This window comes from Protopterus annectens, chromosome 11.part0 (assembly GCF_019279795.1).
Source record: "Protopterus annectens isolate FY-2018-M chromosome 11.part0, PAN1.0, whole genome shotgun sequence".
Lineage (NCBI taxonomy): Eukaryota > Metazoa > Chordata > Ceratodontiformes > Protopteridae > Protopterus > Protopterus annectens.
The window spans coordinates 1,369,465,300-1,369,489,331 of NC_056745.1; the positions used below are offsets into that span (position 1 = coordinate 1,369,465,300).

The 24,032-nt window shown below is 46.0% G+C and overlaps 1 protein-coding gene across 1 annotated transcript in view; it reads right to left on the minus strand.

Annotated features, from left to right (window-relative positions):
• Positions 1-440: 440 nt before the first annotated feature.
• Positions 441-24,032, minus strand: part of NUF2 (NUF2 component of NDC80 kinetochore complex) — a gene marked incomplete in the record, with an annotated part of 506,946 nt that continues 483,354 nt past the window's right edge. Inside the window, 1 exon segment of the mRNA XM_044088667.1 lies at positions 441-1,787. Coding sequence (XP_043944602.1) covers positions 1,581-1,787 — 207 coding nt within the window.

Below are 24,032 nucleotides of genomic sequence, written 5' to 3' on the forward strand. Positions count from 1 at the left end.
ACTTAGTCAAATTACATTGCACTAACCTAATAGGGATATTAGATCCTCTCATCAAAAGCTACAAAATATGCAAAAACAAATTCCAATTTTTGAGACAGCATTCCTAGTAACTTCCTGCCTACAGAAAAAAACACTTCCTCTTTCAGTTAAATTCTTAGTGTGAATGACTTAAAAACCTCACTTAAACATCAGTCTTCAGTCAAACTACATCAAACCAGGACAATGCAGAATTTTTTTTTCAATCCACATGCAAGGTCCTTGTTCCTACTTTCCAAGAATGTACTAATGGATAAACACTAGATGCCAAGTCTCCTACTGTAGAGACACAATGCAACATAACATGAGTAGTCTTACTCAGTTTGCATACCATGGTCATAAAATATCTTTTAGGATACTTTAAATTTGTGTAAATATGATAAATGCAAACATTACACCCATCATGATGTGTACATTATTTTATTGTACTTTGCACTGAACAGCAAAACATACAGCATACTGTGGGAGTTTTTCTCCATTTGACAACTCTTTAAATGTATACTGTCTAGCAGGACTAATCTAGTTAACGGACTAGAAACACAGTAAATATACCTGAATCCCCTCAGAAATTCCAGTTTTATACATTATCACCATTTCAGCGTTAGTGGGTAGAAAATATTTCTGATGTTCCTTTACTAAACTGGGTAGAAAATATTTCTGATGTTCCTTCACTAAACTGGTTTGTGTACAACTGTAGTTACTGTTGCTTTTGAAAATGAAAAGATCTGCTTTACAAAAAATAAGGGAGAGACACACACGCAAACAAGATATTTGATGGCTAGTCCTGAAGGCTTTGCTGACAGCATAACAGGAACATAGTGAATAGTTCTGAAACTCCGTTATGCAACACAGTACACAGTTTTCTTTCCTTGTACCTGCTTTAGCTATTCTGTAGCTCGCATGCAGTAGGTTTAGTTTCTGTCCTCCTTCCTGATTTAGCTATTCTTTAGTTCATGTGCAGTAGGTTTTGTTTCTGTCGTTCCTGATTTAGCTATTCTGTAGTTCATGTGCAGTAGGTTTCGTTTCTGTCCTTCCTGCTTTAGCTATTCTGTACCCCATGTGCAATGGGTTCTTCTTCTGTCCTTGTACCTGCTTTAGCTATTCTGCATCTCATCTGCAGTAGACTTCCACATACACCTACTCCTTGCTCTCTCTACTTTCTTGCACCTACCATCCTATTCTATAGCTGGTCTACTAAGAAATATTAAAGTCTAACGTTGCATAAAAGTTCTTCCAATGTTTCATCCTGTAACATAGATTAAAAACACCTCTTGGTTGTTTTCTATATATACTGCGAATAATTTACCAATTAAATTATCTTATCCCAAGTTGCATCTCATTTGGGCTGGAGTACATAGGATGTACTGGATGAATGTGCTCAGAATTGCTTGAGTAAAGGTACATATACTACCCATATTTTAGTTGTGCCTCTGCACTTTTACTTTCCCCTTTTATTTAGCAAGTCATTAAGAAAATTATTTTGGAAATGCAAATATTTTAGCATTAACAGATTTTCATATGTACAGAAACCTTTTTCAATATTTTTAAGTTATAATACAGTAACATATCATTGATACAAATACATTTATAACTGCATTTTGGTGAAAATTCCACCAAGCACAAGATGGAATATGGTGAGGCTCTCCAAATCTGCAAGTTTTTCCTTTTTTTGCAGCTAACCAAACATTTATTTCCTTTGACAAATTTTCATCATGCTTCTTCATGGCACACATCAAACTAGTTTGCTGCTCCTAAAAACAACAACAAAAAATACATATCACGTTTCATAATGGTTTACTAAGTGCTAAAACTAGTACCATATCATAATGAAACATACTGTGCATTAAATATATCCTCTTATTTCCAATATTTAACAGGTGTCCCCTAAAGAAAAAAAATATCCTATGTAATAGATGAAAGAATGGTATATGCATCATAAATGTAGATTTTTTTCCCAGAATGATATTCAATGTACACTACACCTGGATATAGACTAGTCTACTTAAGAAAATCAAAAGGGATGCCACTAATTAAACATAAATCCTTAACGATGATGAGAGCCCATCTTAGTCTAGGATCTTCCAACAACATCTGAACTGACCAACTGAAAATTCTGCCCCAACTACTTTGTTCTGTGTCTAGTAAACAATGTCAGGAATCATTTGCCTCCTTAGATCTGGACTCTGACTGGGAAGACTGGGGCAAAATTCCACGATGGTCAGGGAATGAATGGAGCACCTCAGAGCCCTTTGTATTTCTGCACCGAGGTGGCTTAAATCAAGCAATCTAGGTATGAAAAATATGGATCCCTTGGGTTTCTGGGGTAGGCAAACACTAGTGTTAAACATTCTGTAAACAACATATATGCAATGGACAGACCAAATAAGCAGGTGGTTTATATATATGTTCATGTCCTACCCTAAACTTCAGGTACGGTCTGTGATCATTGTGGATGGGATTTGTAGATAATGCACCCTTCAGATTTAATGCCTACAAAACTGCCTGTGGCAAAAAAAGTGGAAGCAATGTTTACAGGGTCCACATTTTGCATCTGGCTACTCTCAGAAACTTGTTTAACCTGGATAAAGCTGGGGAGCATTTAGTTTATACAACAGTTACTTCTTTTGTTTGGGACTACTTTTGTTTTGGCAGCATTTGCCGGAGGGCAATGAGTGTGCACTTATGCAGTACTACGAACTGTGGCTTGTGTGTGCTCCCCTGTGGTGTTGCCCATGCAGCCTTCATATTCTTAAGAATACATTCCAAGCACCTCAAAATCTTAGTCTGTTTCAGAAGAATATAGCTTCCACTACAGAATTCTATCTGTGCTTGATGAAAATAAGCACAGAGTTGGAAAAAAAATGAATGCACGCTTTTCAGTTGTGCTGTTTACTGGGAGACAATGGAGTGGAGATTTCAGCAGAGAATTTGAACACAATGATATGTACACTTAACTACAACATTATTTTTAAACAGAAAAAATATTGAATTTGATAGGCAAACTCTAATCTTGGCTGTATTATTAGACAGTGCAATTTCTGTGGTGTGTAAATATTATAGGGTACTCCCAGATGCAGTGCCCACTTTTAAGCTGCTAGAGAATAAGCATTAAAATATACTGATGCATTCTCCATGCATCTTTGATTTACAATTTCATTCCCATTTATAACCCTGTTATTGAAGTTGCAAGTAATTTTGAAAAACAAAACAAGACTGACTGATTTTTTTTTCACTACCAGCTCATTTTCCTATATTATTACACCCTTAAAATGAGGGCAATGTAGGTATTAATTGTGATTTCATGATTATGCACCACTAGCAAAATATTCTGAGCAATTAAAACTTCTTTAGCACAGCAACTTCTTACATTATTTTTGCACTATTACATCAAATATGTTAATTTGTATGGGTTCTACATGCAAGACAGTTGTTAACTTGACTTTCTGGAACAAAAAAAGAAGTTATGTACTCACCACAATGTTCGATCGGAGTAGTTCTGCTTCATTTGTCTTCAACCTGTGGGAATACGGATCCATATCGGATCCGAGCAGGCAACTTTACTAGCATCTGCTCCGAGCTCTAAGCTCCTCCCCTTACCCATAATACACCTCCACTACCTTCCATCCCCCAGATCGAGTTTGCTGAACCTTATACTGAAAACCTGACCTGAAAAAATACTTGTGACCTATAACTGCAGCCTAAGGCATAAGGCTGTTCATATGCCAAAGTCTGGGGGAAGGAGGGAGGGACGGTTGAAGACAAATGAAGTAGAACTACTCAGATGGAACGTTATGGTGAGTACATAACTTCTTTATCTGAAATAGTTTACTTTATTTGGTCTTCAACCTATAGGACAGAGTCCCCAGCTACTAAACTCCTGGGAGGCCCTCATGAAGGATATCCCGGAGCACCCGGGATCCAAATGATGCTCTCCTTCTGGAAGTCAAATCCAATTTGTAATGAGAAATAAATGTATGAGATGAGGACCAAGTAGATGCAGAACATATATCATCCAAAGACACTCTAGACCAAAAGGCCGCAGACGTAGCCATGGACCTAGTGGAATGAGCTTTCACCTGACCTGGAGGAGATATGCCTCTGTACTTGTCAACCTGAAGGATGCATGAAGAAATCCATCTAGCAATAGTGACCTTTGAAATAGGTTCCCCAAAAAGGGTTTATAGAAAGATGCAAACAATTGATCAGATTTACAGAAACCTTTAGTCCTGTGTAAATAGAATTGTAACTGTCTATGAAAAATTAGATACGGACTAACAGAGATTCCCATGACAAAACTTTAAGGTCACGTTTTGCAGCAGGCTCAAAAGGGGGTAAAGAGAGAGAGAGATTGTAATACCAGAGAGAGATTCCATGTCTCTACAGGCCACCTGATTGACGGTCTGCTATGGAAAACTCCTTTGAGAAAGGTCTTGCAAATGCGGGTGGAGATAAGAGGAATGCCTTCTAAACTGCTATAAAAATTGGAGATAGTTGCCAAGTGGACTCGAATAGTAGAAGCTGATGCTCCACTGTCAAACAACTCAAAGGTATTGAAGTACAACAGATGCAGGAGTTGAAAAGGGGTCTAGCATCTGATTATTAGACCAGAGAGCGAACCTTTCCCATTTATCTCTGTAGAGTTTTCTGGTAGAAAGTTTATGGGAGGCCAGAATAATATTGCGAACAGGTGAGGAGAGGGTTTCCTGCCTGGCGACTAACAGAAGTGGAGAAACCAAGCTGTCAGCTTGAGAGTGGACAGATTTGGGGGAGTTAACCCTTGGGGGTGAGAGATTAGGTCCTGACGAGTGCATGGAGGTTGTAATAGGTGAGGCTGGAGGAAGGGGAACCACACTTGTAGAGGCCAGAATGGAGCAATGAGGATCACTTTGCATCTCAACTGAATTGCTTTCTTTAAGAATAGGGATAGCAAAGGAATTGGAGGATAAGCATACAGGAGACCCGTGCGCCAATCATGTGTCAAAGCGTCTCTTGGTGACTTCCCTTCTGGGGGAAAAAGGGCAAAGAAGCTGCTGCATTTGTTGTTTGAAGGGGAAGCGAAAAGATCAAAGCAAGGCTGGACCCAATGGCCGAAAATTTCTGCCGTCATGTTCGGATTGAGACACCACTCGTGTGGAAGGAGGATGCATCTGCTCAGCCTGTCTGCAATCACTTTGGAGCTCCCCGGGATATGCGTCGCTATAAGAAAACGGTTGGAAGCTATCGCCCAGTACCAAATTCTCATGGCCTGTGGACACAGAGGGTAGGATTTGGTCTCTCCTTGTTTATGTACCAGACTACTGACATTGTCTGGATTGCAATTGTTCCCGATGGAAGGAGCGGATGAAGTGCCTGCAACACCAACAGCATCGCTCTCAGCTCCAGAACGTTGATATGCAAGTTGGTCTCCAAGCTGGGCCACGTGCCTTGGACTGTCTTTCCCTGAAAGTGGCCTCCCACCCTATCAGGGAAGCGTCCGTGGTCACCGTGGGGTTGGGTTGAGGAGTCTGAAAGGGGTGACACCAAAGAATTTTGTCTGTCCTCATCCACCAAAGAAGATCTTGCTTGCAGGAATTGGTGATGAGGATCTGTGAGTTTAGAGGATATAGATTTGCTACAGTAGCTCTTTTTGTCCCAGTGGGTAACAGTCTCATATGCAATCTTGCCAGGGGGACAATTGGGATTTCTGCTGCCATAGACCCCAGAGCCTGCAGAACTTCTCTTGCGGACACCTTCTTTTGACAGAGTATTACTTGCGATCTTAACCTCTGAAGCCTGTGAGGTAGGAAAGAAACCTGGCTTGTTCAAGTATTGAATACTGCTCCTATAAATTCTAGTTGTTGGGTAGGATGAAGACTGGATTTTTCCCAATGGACTGTGATGCCTAGAAACTCTACCAGTAAAAGGGTGTAGCGGAGGGCCATGATCAGTAAAGCGCTTGGTGGGGGCAGAGAGGAGCCAATCATCTGTGCTAGGCATTTCATGAACACTCTGGGGGCCATCGAGAGACCAAATGGCAGGGCTCTGAATTGGTAATGATTGGCTCCTAGCCAGAAGCGAAGGAGACTCCTGGAGTGCTTGTCCATTTTGAAGTGATAATATGCATCCCGGAGGTCTATCGAGCACATCCAAACATCCTCCGGAAGAAATGGGAGAATGGATTGTATAGTGACCATGCGGAATTTGGTTTGAACCACTGACTTGTTTAGTTGGCCGAGATCCAAAATGGGTCTCCAGTCCCCGGTCTTTTTTGGCACCAAAACGAATCTTGAGTAGAAACTGGATCTGCAATGGTCTGGGGGACAGGTTGGATGACTTTTTGACAGCTTTCTGATCTCTGAAGCTACCTCTTCCCTTGACTGGGTGGAACATCGAGAAGGTACTTTGAAGGTTTTGGGCAAGATATTAGAGGGATGTAATAGCCTCTGGAAATTATTCTCTGCACCCACCGATCGTTTGTAATAGGGTGCCAGGCAGTTTGGTGCAGAGAAAAACGAGCCCTGACTGCTTCCAGAGGAAAGCAATCGGGTAACTCTTCAGGAGCGCTGATAAGATCGTCTGCAGAAAGAATCCCTGGAGTCTTGATTTTGGGGATCCCCTCTGCCCCTAAAGGGGCATCTTCCACCATTGGAACCCCCTCTGCCTCTGGAGGAATCCTCACCACATGCATTGCGGAAAGGGCCTTGAGGATTTTTGTGCCACATCTTCCCACTCCTCTGGTTCCTGGAAAAAGAATGCTGAGGTTTGGAAAAACATAGGCCAACTGCAGACAAGGTCTTCCCATCTTGTTCGCATCTGGCTAGTGTGTCCTTCACTTTAAAACTGAACAAATCGGACAGTTCGATAGGGGCGTTTAAAAAGGATAACTTGGAGTCTACGAGGTCACAGATGCTCATCCAGGCGTGGCGTCTCATAACTACACCTGCACCCGTAGCTCTAGCCGCCCCTTCAGTTGCTTGGGACAGCAACTTCATGGACGAGTTGGAGATAGACTAGCAAGATGAGAAGCAACCTTGTCGCGTGCCCAGTCAGAAACTTGTCCCGCAAGGGCTCCAGAAAGTTCAGAGATGAGATCCCTTTGGAGCCTCGTAAAATATGCTAAGTAATTCAGAGACCTGACAGCAAAGGTCGCTGAAGCAAAAACTTGCTTCCCTAGTCTGTCCACCGCCCGGGACTTTTTTGTTGGGCAGGTGGAGAGTAGAACTTTCCTCTGCAAGGTCCTTTTTCGTGGCCGCCGTCATCACCACAGCATCTATTGGCAATCCTCTAGACCTGTGGGGCTGCTCCTTTGGTGGGGAAAGAATCTTGTCTGGTCTCCAGGGAATGGCCTCAATAGAGTCAGGGTTCTTCCATGCACGCTACACGATGAGCTGGACTAACTCATTGGCAGGTGGGGTCACCCAAGAAGTAGAACGCCGAGAGCAGAAAGCCAGCAGGAAGACGGACTCCTCCAAGGAAGGATTGGAGGGCTTCCAGTCACCCCTCTGCTTCAATATTTCCAGGATGTCTCCGAAGGAGACATAGTCAGGGGGTAACCGTGGGGACCTTTCTCAATCATCGCAACCCGTATCCTCAGTGAGGGACTCCTTTGGGGAGTCTAGGTGTTTCCTCATACACTTTCTTCCGAGGGGGTTCTTCAGTGGGAACGTCTGAAAAAGACTCTGAAGGGAGATTACCCTGGACAGGGGGTTCCAGAGGCTTGTGCTCTTGGTGTCCTGGGGATGTGGCCCATGGTAGCTGTAGCTCAGAGGGAGCAGGGGGAAGATCCGACGCAGGAGGAGCACTTCCAGAAGCAAGCACCCTCTCCATCACCGAGAAAGCTGGCTCGCCCGAAGAGGAATGGGCGCCCGGAACAGAGTAAGACAATCTTGGAACCGGGGTCACAGCCCGCTCCCGGGGATGGAGCCTCAACCAGGATCGGGGTGGGTGCTGCCACCAGATCAGAGGACAGAACCGATAAACTTGGAACCGTACTGGGAACAGATGGTTCCACTTCCCAACCATGAGATTGAGGAAGGGACGGCTCTGTAAAAAACAAAACCTAAAGGGGGAAGGGGGCCTCGACGCTTCAGAGACCGTCACTGTCGACACCAAGGAAAGGGTACCCACCAAGGACGTCAGAACTATGGGCCTTGGAACCGAAGCATCTGAGGAAGGAGAATAACTGGGAGTCATGGGAGAAATAGACTCAAATCCCGAAGTGGAATGGGTTTTGGAAAACTTTTAATCCCTCTGGCTGTCAACAGCTGATTCAACAGGCACACCACATCCAATTCAGACAGACTCCTGGTGGAACTTACAGACACTCCGGAAGGGGGAGTCAGGCCAGTCCAGAAAAGGGCTATAAGCCTAGCCTAAAAACGGGCCCAATGAAGGGGAGTACAGGGTCAGTGGTGTTTGAATTGTCGGCACCGAAGATTCCAATTTGGAGACTGGTAATAGGGGGACTAACGGTGCTGAGAAAGGACTTGACGGTGAAGAAACACTTGAAGTAGAAGTTATCAGCTCCGAGGGGATCGTTGGAACAGACTTCTGTGCAGTAAGGGGTAATGTCAGTGCTGAGGCTACCGAAGACAATAATGGAGCCGTAGTTGTTACTGCAATTGAAGTCAGTACGGCAGATGTCGGTGCCAAAGACGGCGCTGACGTAGAAGTCATGGTAATGTCCACAGAGGCAACTGGAGCTGAGCTAGGAACCGGAATAGTCGGAGCTGAGACAGCAATCTTATGCTCCGTAGAGGACTTGTGGGCTTTGTGTTTGTGGGACTTACCCTTATCACCAGCTGAAGAGGGATCGGAATGTGGATGTTTCTTGTCCTTCAATGGAGGGGTTAAGACCTCCGACACAGAAAGGGCCTGTGAGAAAGGTGAGGATAGTAGGCCTTTCAAAATAAGCTTGTTTTTCCTCTCATTCAGTGCCCGCTGACTAAAGCTTAGACAAATCTGGCAAGGAGGTTTCGCAGAGAGGTGGGAAACCCCCAGACAATGGACACAATCATCATGTAAGTCGCTGTTCAGTTGTTTGCCATTGCAGGAAGTGCAATGTTTGAACGCCAAAGTCCCATTTTTATCAGACATATCCAATACACGACCAAGCAAAGTAAAGAGAAGGTACAGAAGAGAAAGAGAGAAATACCAACGATGGTATCAAAAATACCACAAGGGTAGGAGAGGGCGTCACCAACGATGGTATGAGAAATACCCGGAGGGTAGAGCTAGATATAGAAATAAGGTAGAAAAAGAGTTTCAGAAAAAAAATTTCTAAATACAGTACATTTTATAAAATATGACACTTAGCTGGAGAGCTCGGTGAAACGCTGCTATATGGCTGTGCCCCACACGAGATCTGAGGTAACTGGAAGAAGGGCATTGTAGGTAGCCGCTTAGCTCGAGAGTTTTTGGTGTACGTGAGCTTGGTATTAGGCCGACTCGGTTCCGAGGGCTAGGAACTGAACCCATCAGTGATGAATGGGAAGATTAACAACATCCAATTGGTTCGAAGGGAAATCCTATCTTTGTGAAAAATCATGTAAGGAACTTTGATGGACAAGGCCTATAATTCTGAAACCCTTTTGACAGAGGTAATAGCCACCAGAAAAGCTGTTTTCCAAGATAAATATTTCGGATCTGCTGTTGCAGCAGGCTCAAAAGGCGGAGCAACCAAAGCTTGAAGAACCATGGGGGAACAGGACCTTTGACCGGGGGGGGGGGGGTAACAAAAAGGTGCCTTTAATAAAGGCTTTATACAGTCTGGAAGAGGCTAAAGAGGCAGAATGCTCGTCCACATGAAAATGAGAGCTGGCAGCCAACCGAAACTTGACAGTAGAAGAACTAGCTCTGTGTTGAAAAATATCAGCTAGAAAATCAAGAATGGCAGAAATAGGAGCCGTGAAAGGGTCTAAACTCCTTTGAGAGGCCCAAAAGGAAAAACGTTTCCACTTGCTGCGATAAACCTTACTGGTCAAAGACTTAAGAGCAGCCACCAAAATAGATCTAACTGAGGAGGATAGTCCAGGAGTCCTAGCAATCACAGGAATTGGAGCAGCCAAGCTGTGAGCTTCAAACTGTCCAGATTCGGAAGAGGCACCCCCGAAGGGTGTGAAATTAGATCCTGAATGGGATCCAAGGCAGAGCCAGAAGATGAGACCAAAGGAAGGGAAACCATACCTGGCGAGGCCAAAACGGGGCAATGAGGATCACTTTGCTCCCCAGTTGACGAGCTTTCTGTAGAAACCTCGGAATAAGAGGTCCTGGCAGGTAAGCATACAGAACACCAGGAGGCCAAGCATGAATTAGAGAGTCTCTGGGGGAATTCCCCGGCAGGGGGTTCAGAGCGAAAAACTCACTGCACTTCGCATTGGAAGGAGATGCGAAGAGATTGCAGCAAGGTTGACCCCACTCGCGGAATATCTGTTCCGCTACTGAAAGATTCAGAGACCACTCGTAAGGCATCAGAATGGTCCGACTTAGCCTGTCCGCTAGGATGCTGGACCATCCCGGAATGTGCATTGCGATGAGAAAGCGACCGGTGGAGATCGCCCATTCCCACACTCTCATGGCCTTGCGACAAAGGGGGTAAGATCTGGTCCTTCCCTGTTTCTTGATATACCAGACCATTGACATGTTGTCCGACTGAATTGCAACTGTTCCCACAGGAAGAAAGGCATGAAGGGCCAGCAACGTTAGAAGGTCTGCCCTCATTTCTAGGACATTTATGTGCAATCTGGTCTCTACAGGGGACTACAGGCCTTGGGACTGTCCTGCCTGAACAATGTCCCCCCCCCCACCAGAGTTGGGAGACATCCGTGGTCACTCTGGCTTGGGCCAGGGCTGGAACAAAGGGTCGTCCCTCCAAAATGTCCGGAGAACACATCCACCATATGAGGGACGAACGACAGACTTGACGGAGTTGAATTGGATATGCCAATGGCAGTTCCAACAAGGACCATTGTACAGCTAGAGTCCACTGTAGAATTCTCATGGGTAACCGGGCACACGGGAGAAGAGTTATGGTTGCCACCATCGAGTCTAAGGCCCTCAACACCAATTCTGCCGTCGGGAGATGAGAGTGGTAGATTAGGGAGACATGCATCCTCAGGTTTTGTACTTTCTCCGAGGTCAGGAAGATTTTGCACTGAAGAGTATCTATCCTGGCACCAATGTAGTCTATCACCTGTAGAAGATCTAGGAGTGATTTGGATGCGTTGACTGTGATCCCCAAATGCAGGGCAAGAGTCAAAAAATAATCCCTGGTTTGGGAGAGAAGATGCCTGGTGGGAGCAGTGAGGAGCCAATCGTCCAGGTACGAATAGACCTGAATCCCCTGAAACCTCAGGTGAGCCGTTACCACCCCCATAACTTTGGTAAACACCCTGAGGGCTGTGGTGAGACCAAAGGGTAGGGCTCAGAATTGGTAATGACGGACTCCTAGCCAGAAGCGGAGGAACCACCTGGAGCTTCTGTGCCGTTTTGTGTGATAGTAAGCATCCTGGAGGTCTAACGAGCACATCCAGTCGCTCTCTTGCAGTTACAGCATGATGGACTGTAATGGGACGATCCGGAACTTCTCTTTGGCAACTGACAGGTTCAGGGTAGAAAGGTCCAGGAATGGGCCTTAAGTCCCCCATTTTCTTTGGCACCAAAAAGAAAGTACAGTTGTGTACACTTACCATAAATGTAGATGTTCGAGTGTATTCACTGTTGCAGTCATCACATTCGGGTTATCTGCTTGCAGTAGCCCTCAAGTCGGCCTGATTATCAAAGTCTTGGGTCCTGCGCCAGTTGCTCTCTCATCTACCATGACATCAGGTAGTCAGGGGTATAAAGCATGCAGCCGACACCATTACATCAGTTTTTCTTGCCCCAGATGTCAGGTGCCCCCATAATGGGAAGCAGTTATATATAAAAGGTTACACCTCCAACAAAAAAGCAAATACACCAAAAAGCTTTAAGCATAGTAAGCAAGAATAGAGGTATAGCCAATAGAAATCAGGGGGCTGGAGGGAGGGTAACTAGGACTGCAACAGTGAATACACTCGAACATCTACATTTATGGTAAGTGTAAACAACTGTACTATGCCCTTTGTGTTTCACTGTTGCAGTCATCACATTTGGGTAGATTCCCAAAGCTAAGGATGGGAGGAGGAAATTAGATAGCATTATGACCAGCTATAAGGCCCTGCAAGACTGCAGTGGCAAAGCCAGCTCTGGATTTAGAGAAAATTGGCAAATGGTAATGTTTGATGAAGGTATGTACAGAACTCCAGGTAGCAGCTTCTAGGATGTCCCTGGTAGGGACACCTCTGAGAAAGGCTGTAGAGGTAGATGCAGCCTTGGTTGAATGTGGTCTTATCCCCTGTGGGGTAGGTTTTCAATGGAGCTTACAGCAGAAATTAATGCAATGGCCTATCCATTTAGAAATGGTTTGCTTTGAAATGGCCTTCCCCTCTGCCCCTGCAGCAAATGCGACCAGCAGCTGTTCAGATTTCCTAAGAGGTTTAGTCCTGTCCAAATAAAATCTAAGTTGCCTGTGCACATCTAAGGAGTACAGTATTCATTCCCCTTTGTTCTGTGGATTAGAAAAGAAGGTTGGCAAGTGAATGGACTGATTAAGGGCCACACTGGATACCACTTTTGGCATGAAGGAGGGATTGGTCCTGAGGGACACCCTGTCCGCATGAAAAATGATGAAAGGCTCCACTGCCATGAGGGCCTGTAATTAACCCTTCTTGCTGAAGTGATGGTTAAAAGGAAGACTGTTTTCCAAGAAAGGAATTTCAACTCTGCATTTGCAGCTGGCTCAAAAGGAGGTAGAGTGAGTTTTTCCAATACAAAGTTAAGATCCCAGGCTGGTGTAGGGGCTCTTCTGGGTGGTCTTAAGTTTTTGGCCCCACCGAGGAACTGCTTCAGCAATGGATGAGAGAAGAGGTGTGGTTCTGTGTCGTAATGAGTTGAAATGGCTGAGGCATGAATTTTGATGGAGGAAAACGAAAGGCCCTTGTGAAACATCTCAGTTAAGTATAGAAGAATCTGAGGTAAATTGGGCACTGCTGTGCCCATCCCCTGAGTTTGGTTCCAGGAACAGAATCTTTTCCATTTTTCAGCATAGGATTTTCTAGTACTAGGCCTCCTTGCCTCCAGAATGACATCCAACACTTGCTTACTGAGGGATGGTAACGGAGAGATCAGGTAATTAACCAGGCTGCCAGGTTCAGGGTTTGAAGCTGTGGGTGCAGAATCTGGCCCTCCTCCTGGGACAGCTGAGGCAGGTGCCACGGTGCCAGCAGTGACACTGCGCAAAAGGGGGTACCAATGTTGGCGTGGCCAGTCTGGTGCAATCAGTATCGTCCTTGGTTTGTCCTGTTTGATCTTTAGTAGTACCTTGGAGAGGAGAGGCAGAGGGGGAAGGCATAAACTGATAGGTTTTTCCAGGTGAAGGACAGGGCATCCAATTTCCAAGCTTGTTTGTGGGGAGTCCTTGTGCAGAATTTTTCCAACTGGTAGTTCTGGGGGAAGGCAAATAGGTCTACATCTGGGCTCCCCCATTTGTTTCTCAACGTGTTGAATATCTTTGGTTCCAGTTTCCACTCGGGTGGGTCCATGAGATTTCTGCTTAATTCGTCTGCCAGTGTATTTAGCTTTCCTGGCAGGAATTGAGCCTGTAAGTGCACTCGGCAGCTCAAGGCTGTGTTCCACAGAGCCGTGGCTAGTCTGCAGAGGGTATGAGTGGGTTCCCCCCCTGCTTGTTTATGTACCACATAACAGTGGTGTTGTCCGTATTTACCATTAAATGCCCTGGAAGAATGTGGTGCTTGAAAGCTGTCAGAGCATTCTGTAAAGCTAACATTTCTTTTTGATTGATATGCAGGTGCATTTGACTTGGGTTCCATTTGCCCTGAATGCACTTCCCTGCCAAGTGAACCCTCCCATGCATAGTCTGATACATCCATTGTTAGGGGTTGGGCGGCAGGGGTTAGAGTGAATAACAGTCCCTTGTTTTGGTGGCAGGCCTCTGCCCACCAAAGGAACTATCTGTAGACAAGGTATGATAGGAATCATTGCTTCTAGATCCTGAGAATGTTGTCATCATAGGCTTTTTAGATACCACTGTAGTTTCCTCATATGCAGTCTTGCTTATGGAATTAGAACGTAGGAGGTCATGAACCCCAGGTCTTGCAATATTTTCCTTGCAGATAGCTGGGCCTTTGTGGCCAGTAGTTTGAAGTAGGCTGTCAAATGAACTTGTTTCTCTTGCGTGAGGAAAGCCATCTGGGAAGTTGTGTTCAAGCTTGCTCCCAGGAATTCAATTTGTTGGCAGGGTACCTGATATTTCTTTTCATTTATGGTGTACCCCAGAGAAGTTAGCAATTTCTGTACAAATGCCAGATGATTCAATAGTATGTCCTGGCTTTCTGCCTAATTTGACAATTGTCCAGGTATAGATATATTTGGATATTTCTTTGCCTACAAAATGCAATGACTGGAGCTAGGCACTTTGTAAATACCCTGGGCGCAGTAGATAAGCCAAAGGGCAGTGCAGAGAACTGATGGTGCATGTAGCCTGCTTTGAAGCGTAGGTATCTTCTGCAAGATTCCCTTATTGGGATGTGCAGGTAGGCTTCCTTTAAATCCAGTGTTACCAACCAGGCATCCTTGCCTAGCATAGGAAGCAGCTGGTGAAGAGTTAGCATCTTGAATTTTGGGATCACCAAAAATGTATTTAGGATAGACAGGTTCAGGATAGGACACCAGTTATCTTTTCTGGGCACCAGGAGAAGTCTTGAGAAGAAACCTTGTCCCTTTTCCACTTCTGGAACAGGTTGAATAGCCCTGATGCTTGAGAGAGAATTTGCTTTGAGCCTCTGTCCGCTGATTTGGGGGTAGATCTGGCCGCCAAAGGTGTTTGTCATAAGCCCTGTCCTAAGAGGGGATGGAGGGAGGGTAACCTGGACTGCAGCTGTATGCGCACTCGAACATCTACATTTATGGTAGGTACAAAACTGTACTATGTTCATTGTGCATACAGCTGCAGTCATCACACTTGGGTAGAATCCCAAAGCTAAGTAAGGGTGGCTGGTACTAAAGCGGAATAAGGAGGGGCTAGAATGCCCTGCAGGACTGCTGTGGCAAAGCCTGCTCTAGATTTTGAGTATAGTGGAAGGTGGTAGTGCTTGGTGAAAGTGTGCACTGAACTCCAAGTAGCTGCTTCCAAAATGTCCTTGGTAGGGACCCCCCCTGAGGAAAGCTGCTGAGGTAGCTGTTGCCCTAGTGGAGTGGGATCTGATGTATACAGGCACTGATTTTCCATGAAATGAATAACAAAAGCGTATGCAGTGGGCTATCTATTTTGAAATAATCTGTTTGGAAATAGCCTTTCCTTGAGCACCTGTAGCATAGGACACAGAGCTGCTCAGATTTCCTGAATGGCTTTGTTCTGTCCAAGTAATAACGAAGTTGCCTGTGAATGTCCAAGGAGTGTAGTAGTCTCTCCCCTTTGTTCTGTGGATTTGGGTAAAAGGTAGGTAAATGAATAGTCTGATTCAAAGCCACACTGGATACTACCTTTGGCATGAAGGTAGGGTTGGGTTCGTAAGGAAACCCTGTCCCGATGGAAAATGATGAATGGTTGCACAGCCATGAGGGCCTGTAGCTCCAAAACCCTGCGTGCTGAGGTAATAGCCAGAAGCAAGGCTGTTTTCCACAAGTATTGTAGCTCTGCTGAAGAAGCCGGCTCAAAGGGAGGCAGTGTCAGCTTCTCCAATACAAAGTTGAGGTCCCAAGCTGGAGCTGGTGGTTTCTGTGGGGGTTTTATATTTTTTGCCCCTCTGAGGAACTGCCTTAATAGAGGATGTGAGAATAAAGGAGGATCCGTATTGTATTGTGCTGAAATGGCTGAAGCGTGGATCTTGATGGAAGAGAAGGAAAGGCCACTGTTTAACATCTCAGCTAGGTACTGTAAAATCTGAGGAATATTTATTACCCAACGATTCTGGCCCTTTGCTTGATTCCAGGAACAAAATCATTTCCATTTGGCGGAGTAGGTTTTTCTAGTAGAGGGTCTCCTGGCCTCCAAGATGACATCTTGTACCTCCTTGGAGAGGAGAGTCTGTTGGCAAATTAAGGTATTTTCCATGCAGCTAGATTTAGAGTTCTGAGCTGGCTGTGAAGGGTCTTGTAGTTGTGCTGGGACAATAGAAGAGGAACTTGAGGTAGGATCCATGGTGGTGAGTGTGACAGGCTCTTTAGGAGAGGATATCAGTGCTGTCGTGGCCAGTCTGGAGCAATGAGAATCATTTGTGGCCTCTCTGCTCTGGTTTTTAATAGGACTTTGGTCAGTAGAGGTAGAGGCGGGAAGGCATAGACTGTCAATGCTGTCCAATTGAAAGAGAGTGCATCCACTTTCCAGGCCTGTGGATGATAGGTCCTTGAGCAGAATGTTTCCAACTAGTAATTTCTATGGGTAGCAAATAGATCTACATCTGGCTGTCCCCATGCTTGAGTTATCTTTGAGAAGACTTGAGGATGCAACTTCCATTCGTGTGGGTCTGTCATATTTCTGCTTAAGTTGTCTGCCAGTGTGTTTTCCTTCCCTGGCAGGAATTGTGCCTGTAGTTGAACTTGTAATTCCAATGCTGTGTTCCACAGGGTCATAGCTTGCCTGCACAGGGGGTATGAATGCATCCCTCCCTGTTTATGTACCGCATGACTGTGGTGTTGTCTGTCCTTATTAATAGCTGGCCCGGATGCAGTAGGTCCTTGAAGGTCATACGAGCATTTTGCACAGCTAGCATCTCCTTTTGGTTGATGTGTAGGTGCATCTGTTTTTGGGACCATTTTCCCTGGATGCACTGATCTGCCATGTGTGCTCCCCAGGCGTAGTCTGAGGAGTCTGTTGTGATGATTTGACTTGCTTGTGGTATACAGAAAGGGAGACCGTGTTTCTTTGGCATGCTTGAGCCCACCACAAAAATTCCTTTTGAAGGCATGGAATGAGTGGTACAATTGTTTCCAAGCTGTGGCTGTGTTGAGACCATAAGTTTTTTAGGTACCATTGTAGTTTCCTCATATACAGCTTTGCAAATGGTATTAGTAGGATGCAAGATGCCATGAACCCCAGAGCCTGCAGGATTTTCCTTGCAGTTAGCCTGGTTAAAGTTGCCATTTTGTTGAAGTATTGAGACAGTTGCCCTTGTTTGTCTGGTGTGAGGTAAGCCATCTGGGCCGTTGTATTTAAGCTGGCACCCAGGAAAATTATTGGTTGAGAGGGTATTAGTTTTGATTTCTTTTTGTTCACTGTGTACCCCAGGCAGTTTAACAGTTCTATTACAAACGCCAGATGCTGCAATAGAATGTTCTTGCTGTCCGCCTGGATCAGGCAGTCGTCCAGATATGGGTAGATTTGTATTCCTCGTTGTCTGCAGAAAGCAATTACTGATGCCAGGCATTTAGTAAACACTCTGGGCGCAGTAGATAAGCCAAAGGGCAATTCAGAGAATTGATAATGGGTTGAACCTGCAAGAAATCTGAGGTATCTTCTGCAATCTTGTCTGATGGGGACATGCAGGTATGCCTCCTTGAGGTCCAACGTTACCAGCCAAGACTCCTTGCCCAGCATGGGAAGAAGCTGCTGTAATGTGAGCATCTTGAATTTTGGTACCTCTAGATATGTGTTTAGAATAGATAGGTCTAAGATGGGTCTCCAATCTTTGTCCTTCCTTGGTACCAGAAATAGTCTTGAATAAAAACCTTGACCTTGTTCTTTTGCAGATACCACTTGAATTGCTTTCATATTCATGAGAGCAGAAATTTGTTTTTGTGCCTCTGCCCATTGATTTTGTGGCAGGTTTGGCATGCCTCTCATTTCTGGAAGGGTGTGAAAGTGGAACCTGTAGCCTCTGTCTATAATATCCAGAATCCATTTGTCCTTTGTAACAATGTGCCAGTTTTTTGAAAATAAGGCCAGTTTAAAGGTGCTGCCATCATAGCTTTGTTTGGCAGGCATAGGGGAAAGTCATTAAGCTGTTTTCTAAATGACTGTGGTCCATCTTCTCCACCTCTTGGGGCTGGTGCTTGCCACTGCCTAGCTCTAAGATCCTTGAGGTTGTCCTCTACCCCTTGGTCGTCTGTATCTACCCCTTTGGGGTCTGTCTGTGGCTGGAAAGGACCAATTTTTTGAAGGCCAGTTTCTGCTGAAGCGTGGAGGCTGCACCTGCAAGAAATCTTTAACTGTTTGCATAGATTTTGCTTTTTCCTCCATTTTCTTTAGTACCTCCTCAGCTTTAACACCGAACAATACATCTTTTTGTAGTGGTGCATCTAATAACTTTGCTTTGACATGATCTGGTAAGGTTTGCTCTTTGAGATGACAGACCCCGTGACAGCAGCTCTACATGAGGCCTCTAAAGCATCAAAACCACACTGTAAGGTATGTTTCCCCACTTGTTCTGCTCCATGCAACAAATCCTGCAACTCTCAAATCTGGTTGTTCTGTTTGTGTCATTTTGCTTTTCAGCTGAGATAGCAAGAACTGCTGGTACTTTAACATACGAAATTGACAGTTTAATGCCCTCGTGGTTAAAGTGGCTGATGAATACACCTTTTTCCCCCACCCTTCTAATGCTCTGGAATCTCTCTCTGAAGGTAAAGGGTTTTTAGCAGTAGAGGCCTTAATCCCCTTGGGACCCTGACAAATAGTTTCTGGGTCAGCAGTAGGGCTTTTATAAAGGAACTGGTGAGAATCAGGAACCCGGTAATATCTGTCTGGTTTAACAGGGGCAGGAGGTAAAGAGTCTGGATTAAGACTGGCTTCTGTGTACACATCATCCAAAATATCTAAGACAGGAGGAATAGCCAGGGGTCTATGCTGGGGAAGCAGCAGGAATTCCCTGAGCCTTTTCTTGAAATCTGAGTAATCTTGGCCTTCCCAGTGCAAGTGCTCTCTCAATGTATGTAGGGTTTCCCCCAAAAGAGTAGTCCTCAGGAGGGAGACCGAGGGAATGGACTCCTCAGCATCAGAGTCTTCAAATGGGGAATAGGCATAATCCTGGCCCTCAGAAGGGTCTGAGGTAATAGAAGCCTGGTCTGAGGAAGGGAAGTCTTCCTCCAACCTGGGTCTTTTGTCTGAGAGGGGTTGAGAACCCCTGATGAGTGTAATCAAATCCTCAGCCATTTTAAGCATCTGTTTTTTAAGCATGGGGCCTTGAGAGGGGGTCTGAGGACCCTGTTTTTTAATTTTCATTGGAGCTTTAGATTTAGTGAACGATTTAACAGAGAAGGAGGTAGGCCTGAAAACGCCTTCAGAAATGGCAGGCCTCGCTAAACTTTCCGTTTCTCCGCCAAGAGTGGCGTCGGTATCTGCAGTGGGAATGGAGACAGAGGAACCTGTGACCACGGGTACTGAAGTCGCCGGTAAAATAATTTCATAGGTAGTCAGGGTCTGCGTAGGCGCCTCGCTGAGAACCGGAAAACCGGTAGTCGGCCTTAGCGTGATCTCAGTACTCGGTGCAGGCCTCGGATGTCGGTCCTTATCCTTGCGTTTTTTGCCTGAAACTGGCGTCGGTATATCAGACGACATGATATAATTAAATTTTTTGCCAAAATAATGAAGGGCGAACTCTGCCCGGCGCTTAATAGTGCGCTTGTTAAACCTAGCACAAAAACAGCAGGCCGAGACGTCATGGTCTGGCCCTAAGCAAGGTATACAGTAAGAGTGAAAATCCTTATGCGGTATTTGCTTCCTACAAGAAATGCAATTATTAACTTTGTCTGACATCGGTCTGAGGCAAGAAAAGTTTCCCCAACGGGGTACTTAACTTTAAAGAAGACTTCGGCTGAAATACTTTTCGTAAATCTCAGGAGCTGGCCGACCGGCACTTGCGAACTGCTTCTGCTTCGGGCACTGTGCGGCAAGAAAGACTGAAGAAAATGGCGTCGACTGCCTCTTTTATACCCCTGCCGCACTGACATCAGGGAAGAAGCGACAACAACCGACGCCGGACCTAGACTTTGGAATTCGGCCGACCGAGGACCCGCCTGACGGCAGGATAACCCAAGTGTGATGACTGCAGCTGTATGCACGATGAACATCCAAAATCCTCTGGAGGGGAAGCAGAGGGAATAGCGTCCTCTGCATCAGAATTCTCAAAGGTAGATGAGGGTAAATCCTGGTCATCAGAGGAAGCAGAAATTTCAGAGAACTGATCAGAAGAATCATAAGGAAAGCTCAGTCCTAGGTCTCTTAGAGGGGGAAGGGTGGCTTCCCCTGATTAGAGCAATAAGGTCTTCAGCCATTCTTATCATTTGTACTTTAGGCATAGAGGCCTGACCATGCAGTCTGGGCGTCGGTTTTCTAGGCATGGATCGAGTTTTAGGCCTTGAAGAATAAGATGGCGTCTGTTTAATATGCCTGAATACACCCTCAGAAGCCGGTGCCAGCACAGCGCCTCTGTACCCATCCAAGGTAGAGACATCCACAGGTTCCACAGCTGAAGCATCTCATGGTATACCGGACTCTAAATGGGTCTCGGTAGAGGCCTGCGAATCTGAAGTAGCAGGTATCAGGGGCTGCGAAAGTGCCCGAGTATCAGCGAACTGGGAACTAGCTTAGGAGAAGTGTCGTCGGCAGCTTTGGATCTATGCGGTCTGCCTCTGTCTTTATCTTTGCTTTTTTTTTTTCAGAATGTCAGTAGTTGGGTGGCTTACCAAAGCCATATCTGGATAACTGAACAGAGTACCAAAATATTTAGAAGCGTAAATAAACAGACGACGAATATTTCGTTGTTTAAATAAGGCACAAAACCAACAGCAAGGTACGTCGTGGTCAGGGCCTAAGCAAGGAATGCAGTACGAATGAAAATCTTTGAGGTATTTGCTTTCTACAAGAAACACAGTTATTAACTTTTACTGACAACGGTTTAGAGCAAGAAAAAGTTTCCCCAATGGGGTACTTAGCTTAGTTGAAGACTTCGGTTCTGAAACTTAAAAATGAAAATTTCAGGAGTCGGCCGACCAGCACTTGCGAACTGCTTCTGCTTTGGGCACCACACGGCAAGAAAGACTGATGTAATGGCGTTGGCTGCATGCTTTATACCTCTGACTACCTGATGTCATGGAAGATGAGACAGCAACTGATGCAGGACCCAAGACTTTAATAATCAGGCCGACTGAGGGCTACTGCAAGCAGATAACACAAATGTGATGACTGCAACAGTGAAACACGAAGAACATCCTGGAGTAGAAGCTCAATCCGGACTGATCTGGGGGACGGTTTTGATGGCTCGTTTTTCTAGCAGGTTGGAAATTTCCTGTGCTGCAGCCTCCATTTGTGTGGGTGGTACATCTGAGAGGTGTCTGGGAGATTTGGGAGAACCCACAAAGGGAATAGAGTATCCTCTGGATATGATTTAAAGCAGCCAGTGGTCTGATGTTATGGACTCCCATACCGATAGGTGCAAGGACAATCGTCCCCCAACTGCCTCCAGAGTAGAGTAGCTGGGCCACCCCTCAGGGTTGCTGCCTGGGACTCTCCAAGAAAGGTTCTTGAGACCCATAATTCCTCGGACCCTCTCTGCCTCTGTCCATTCTGTCCCCCTCTGCCTCTGGGGGAAGAAGAGCCCTGAGTGTCCCAGGAATGCTGTGATTTCTGGAACCACATCTTTTACCCTCTCTGGTTCTGGGAAAAGGACCTTTGAGGGTTCGAGAAGCAGATCCCGATGGCAGACAGTGTATTCTCGTCCCACTTTGGACTAATGTTTCTTTGACTGTCTTACCAAAGAGTAGAGCCGTCATAAGGGGCATTGGCAAAGGACGCCTTGAAAGGGTCAGAAAATGTACATAATCTGAGCCAGGCACTGCACCTTGTGGACACGCCGGACCTAGCCACCCTAGCCACTCCTTCCGTAACATGTGAAAGGAGTCGCATGGACGTGCTGGAGACTGCTTTTAAAGTTGCCATCTTCGCAGAGAACGAGGCTCTGTCCTCCTGCGACACTGACTTAGGGGGAGACTCCTCCAGCTCCTTTACCAGGTCATGTTGGAGTCTGGACATGGGCCAGGTAGTTCAGCACCCTAATTGAAAACGTAGCTGAAGTTTAAACCCGCTTCCCTAGGCGGTCCATCATCCGCGACTGTCAGGAGGATGAACCAAGGAACTCTCCTGGGCAAGTTCCTTCTTTGTGGCTGCTGCTACCACCACAGCGTCTACGGGGGAGCCCTTGTTCCATGCTGGTCTGTCTGTGGAGGGACTTAAGATTTTGTCGGGTCTTTTTGGAATTGGTTCCATGGTGTCTGGCTCCTTCCATGCCTGCGAGGTGACCAGATCCAACAAAGGATCCGTGGGAAGGGACAACCAGGAAGTAGATGGGCCCATGCCAAAAGCCTCCAGGAATACAGACTCATAAGAAGGAGGTTTGGGGGCAGATCAACCTCCCCATCGGTGCAGGATTTCCATTAAGTCTCCAAAGGAGACATCCTCGTGAAGTTACCTAGGGGAGCCTTTTCCATCATTCAAGTCCGTATCCTCGGTGAGGGACTCTGGGGAATCTAAGTGACTTCTCTTGCACGTATGCTTGCGAGGCAACCTCTCTGATGAGGCTCTCCGGGAGGAACGTGCAAGCCACTTGTTCCTCAGGGGGAACCTTCTGGGCTTCCTCGAGCACGGGCTGTCCCCTCTGGTAAAATGATGGGAACCGTAGTAAGAGCCGAAGGGGTCTGGGTAGAGTCCGAGGGGGCAGTCAGGAGTTTCGATCCAGTGGAGAGAACCCTTTCTACCACATCAAATGCCGAAGGAGAGCGAACTTCCTGAGAAACCTATAAGAAGGCTGGTCACCACAGGTCTGAGAGAATCGGAGCCGGGCCTGAAGTGGACGCAGCTCTGAGGGAAGGAAGTTGGCCCGACAAAGGCGGAGCCAATGAAAAACATTCCACTCCCCCGGATCCGACACCCAAGCTCCGAGAGCGGCTCGGATCCAACACACTCCAGGCAACTGTTGGCGTCGAGGAAGCAGGTACCGTTGGCGCTGACCCAGTGACTAAAACCATCCTCTGATCTGAATACTCCGAACCCGATAGACGGATCGGAGAAGGAGATATTCGCTGGAAAATGGGAAGGGAGCTCCCACTACCTGTGGGAGAGGGTGCTGGCAAGACCCCCACCTGGATTGGAGTATGGATGAACCTCATCATTTTATCCATATCTACCTTGGACAAAGACCGGGTGGACCTAGACGAGGCCACGGACGCGGACCTTGCCGGTCATAGCTCTGAGGGCCTAGAAGCTAAGCGTGTCTCCTCCGGCTCCAGGGAGAACCTTGGAGATAGAAGCCAGGGGGAGTCACAGATCCATAAGGTTTTTACAGGTGAAGGGAGGTTGCGAGACCTCTTGCACTTTTCCCTCGCCTTCGAGACTCTGTCCTTCTCTCCACCCCTTTTCCGCTCCGCTTCCACAGGCTTTTGTACAGGAGGCTGACTCCTGGCCTGGGAGGGAGGAGAAGCCAGGGGAAGAGAAGGAGAGGCAGCCACAGCTGCGGCTGTGACTGAAGCCGAAGACGAGGCAACAGTCTCTGAAGGGGGTAGAAGGCCTTTCAAGGCCAACTTCGTCTTCCTATCTTTAATAGCATGAGGGTTGAACCCCGCACATATCTTACAGCCTACACTCAGATGGGTCATGCCCAAGTACATAACACACAGAGTTTGGCCATCTGCAGGGGATAATTTATGGCCACACTCAGTACATCTTTTGAAAATAGGCTTATCAGCCATACTGTCAGAAGAAAGAACATTTTGTAAAAGAAAAATGTATTTTCTTTCTCTCTGATAACACCCACTCACCACACAAAAACACACAAAAACACACACACAAAAACACACACAAAAACACACAAAACACACACACAAAAACACACAAAAACACACACACAAAAACACACACACAAAGACACACACAGAACCACACACACAAAAACACACACAAAAACACACAAAAACACACAAAAACACACAAA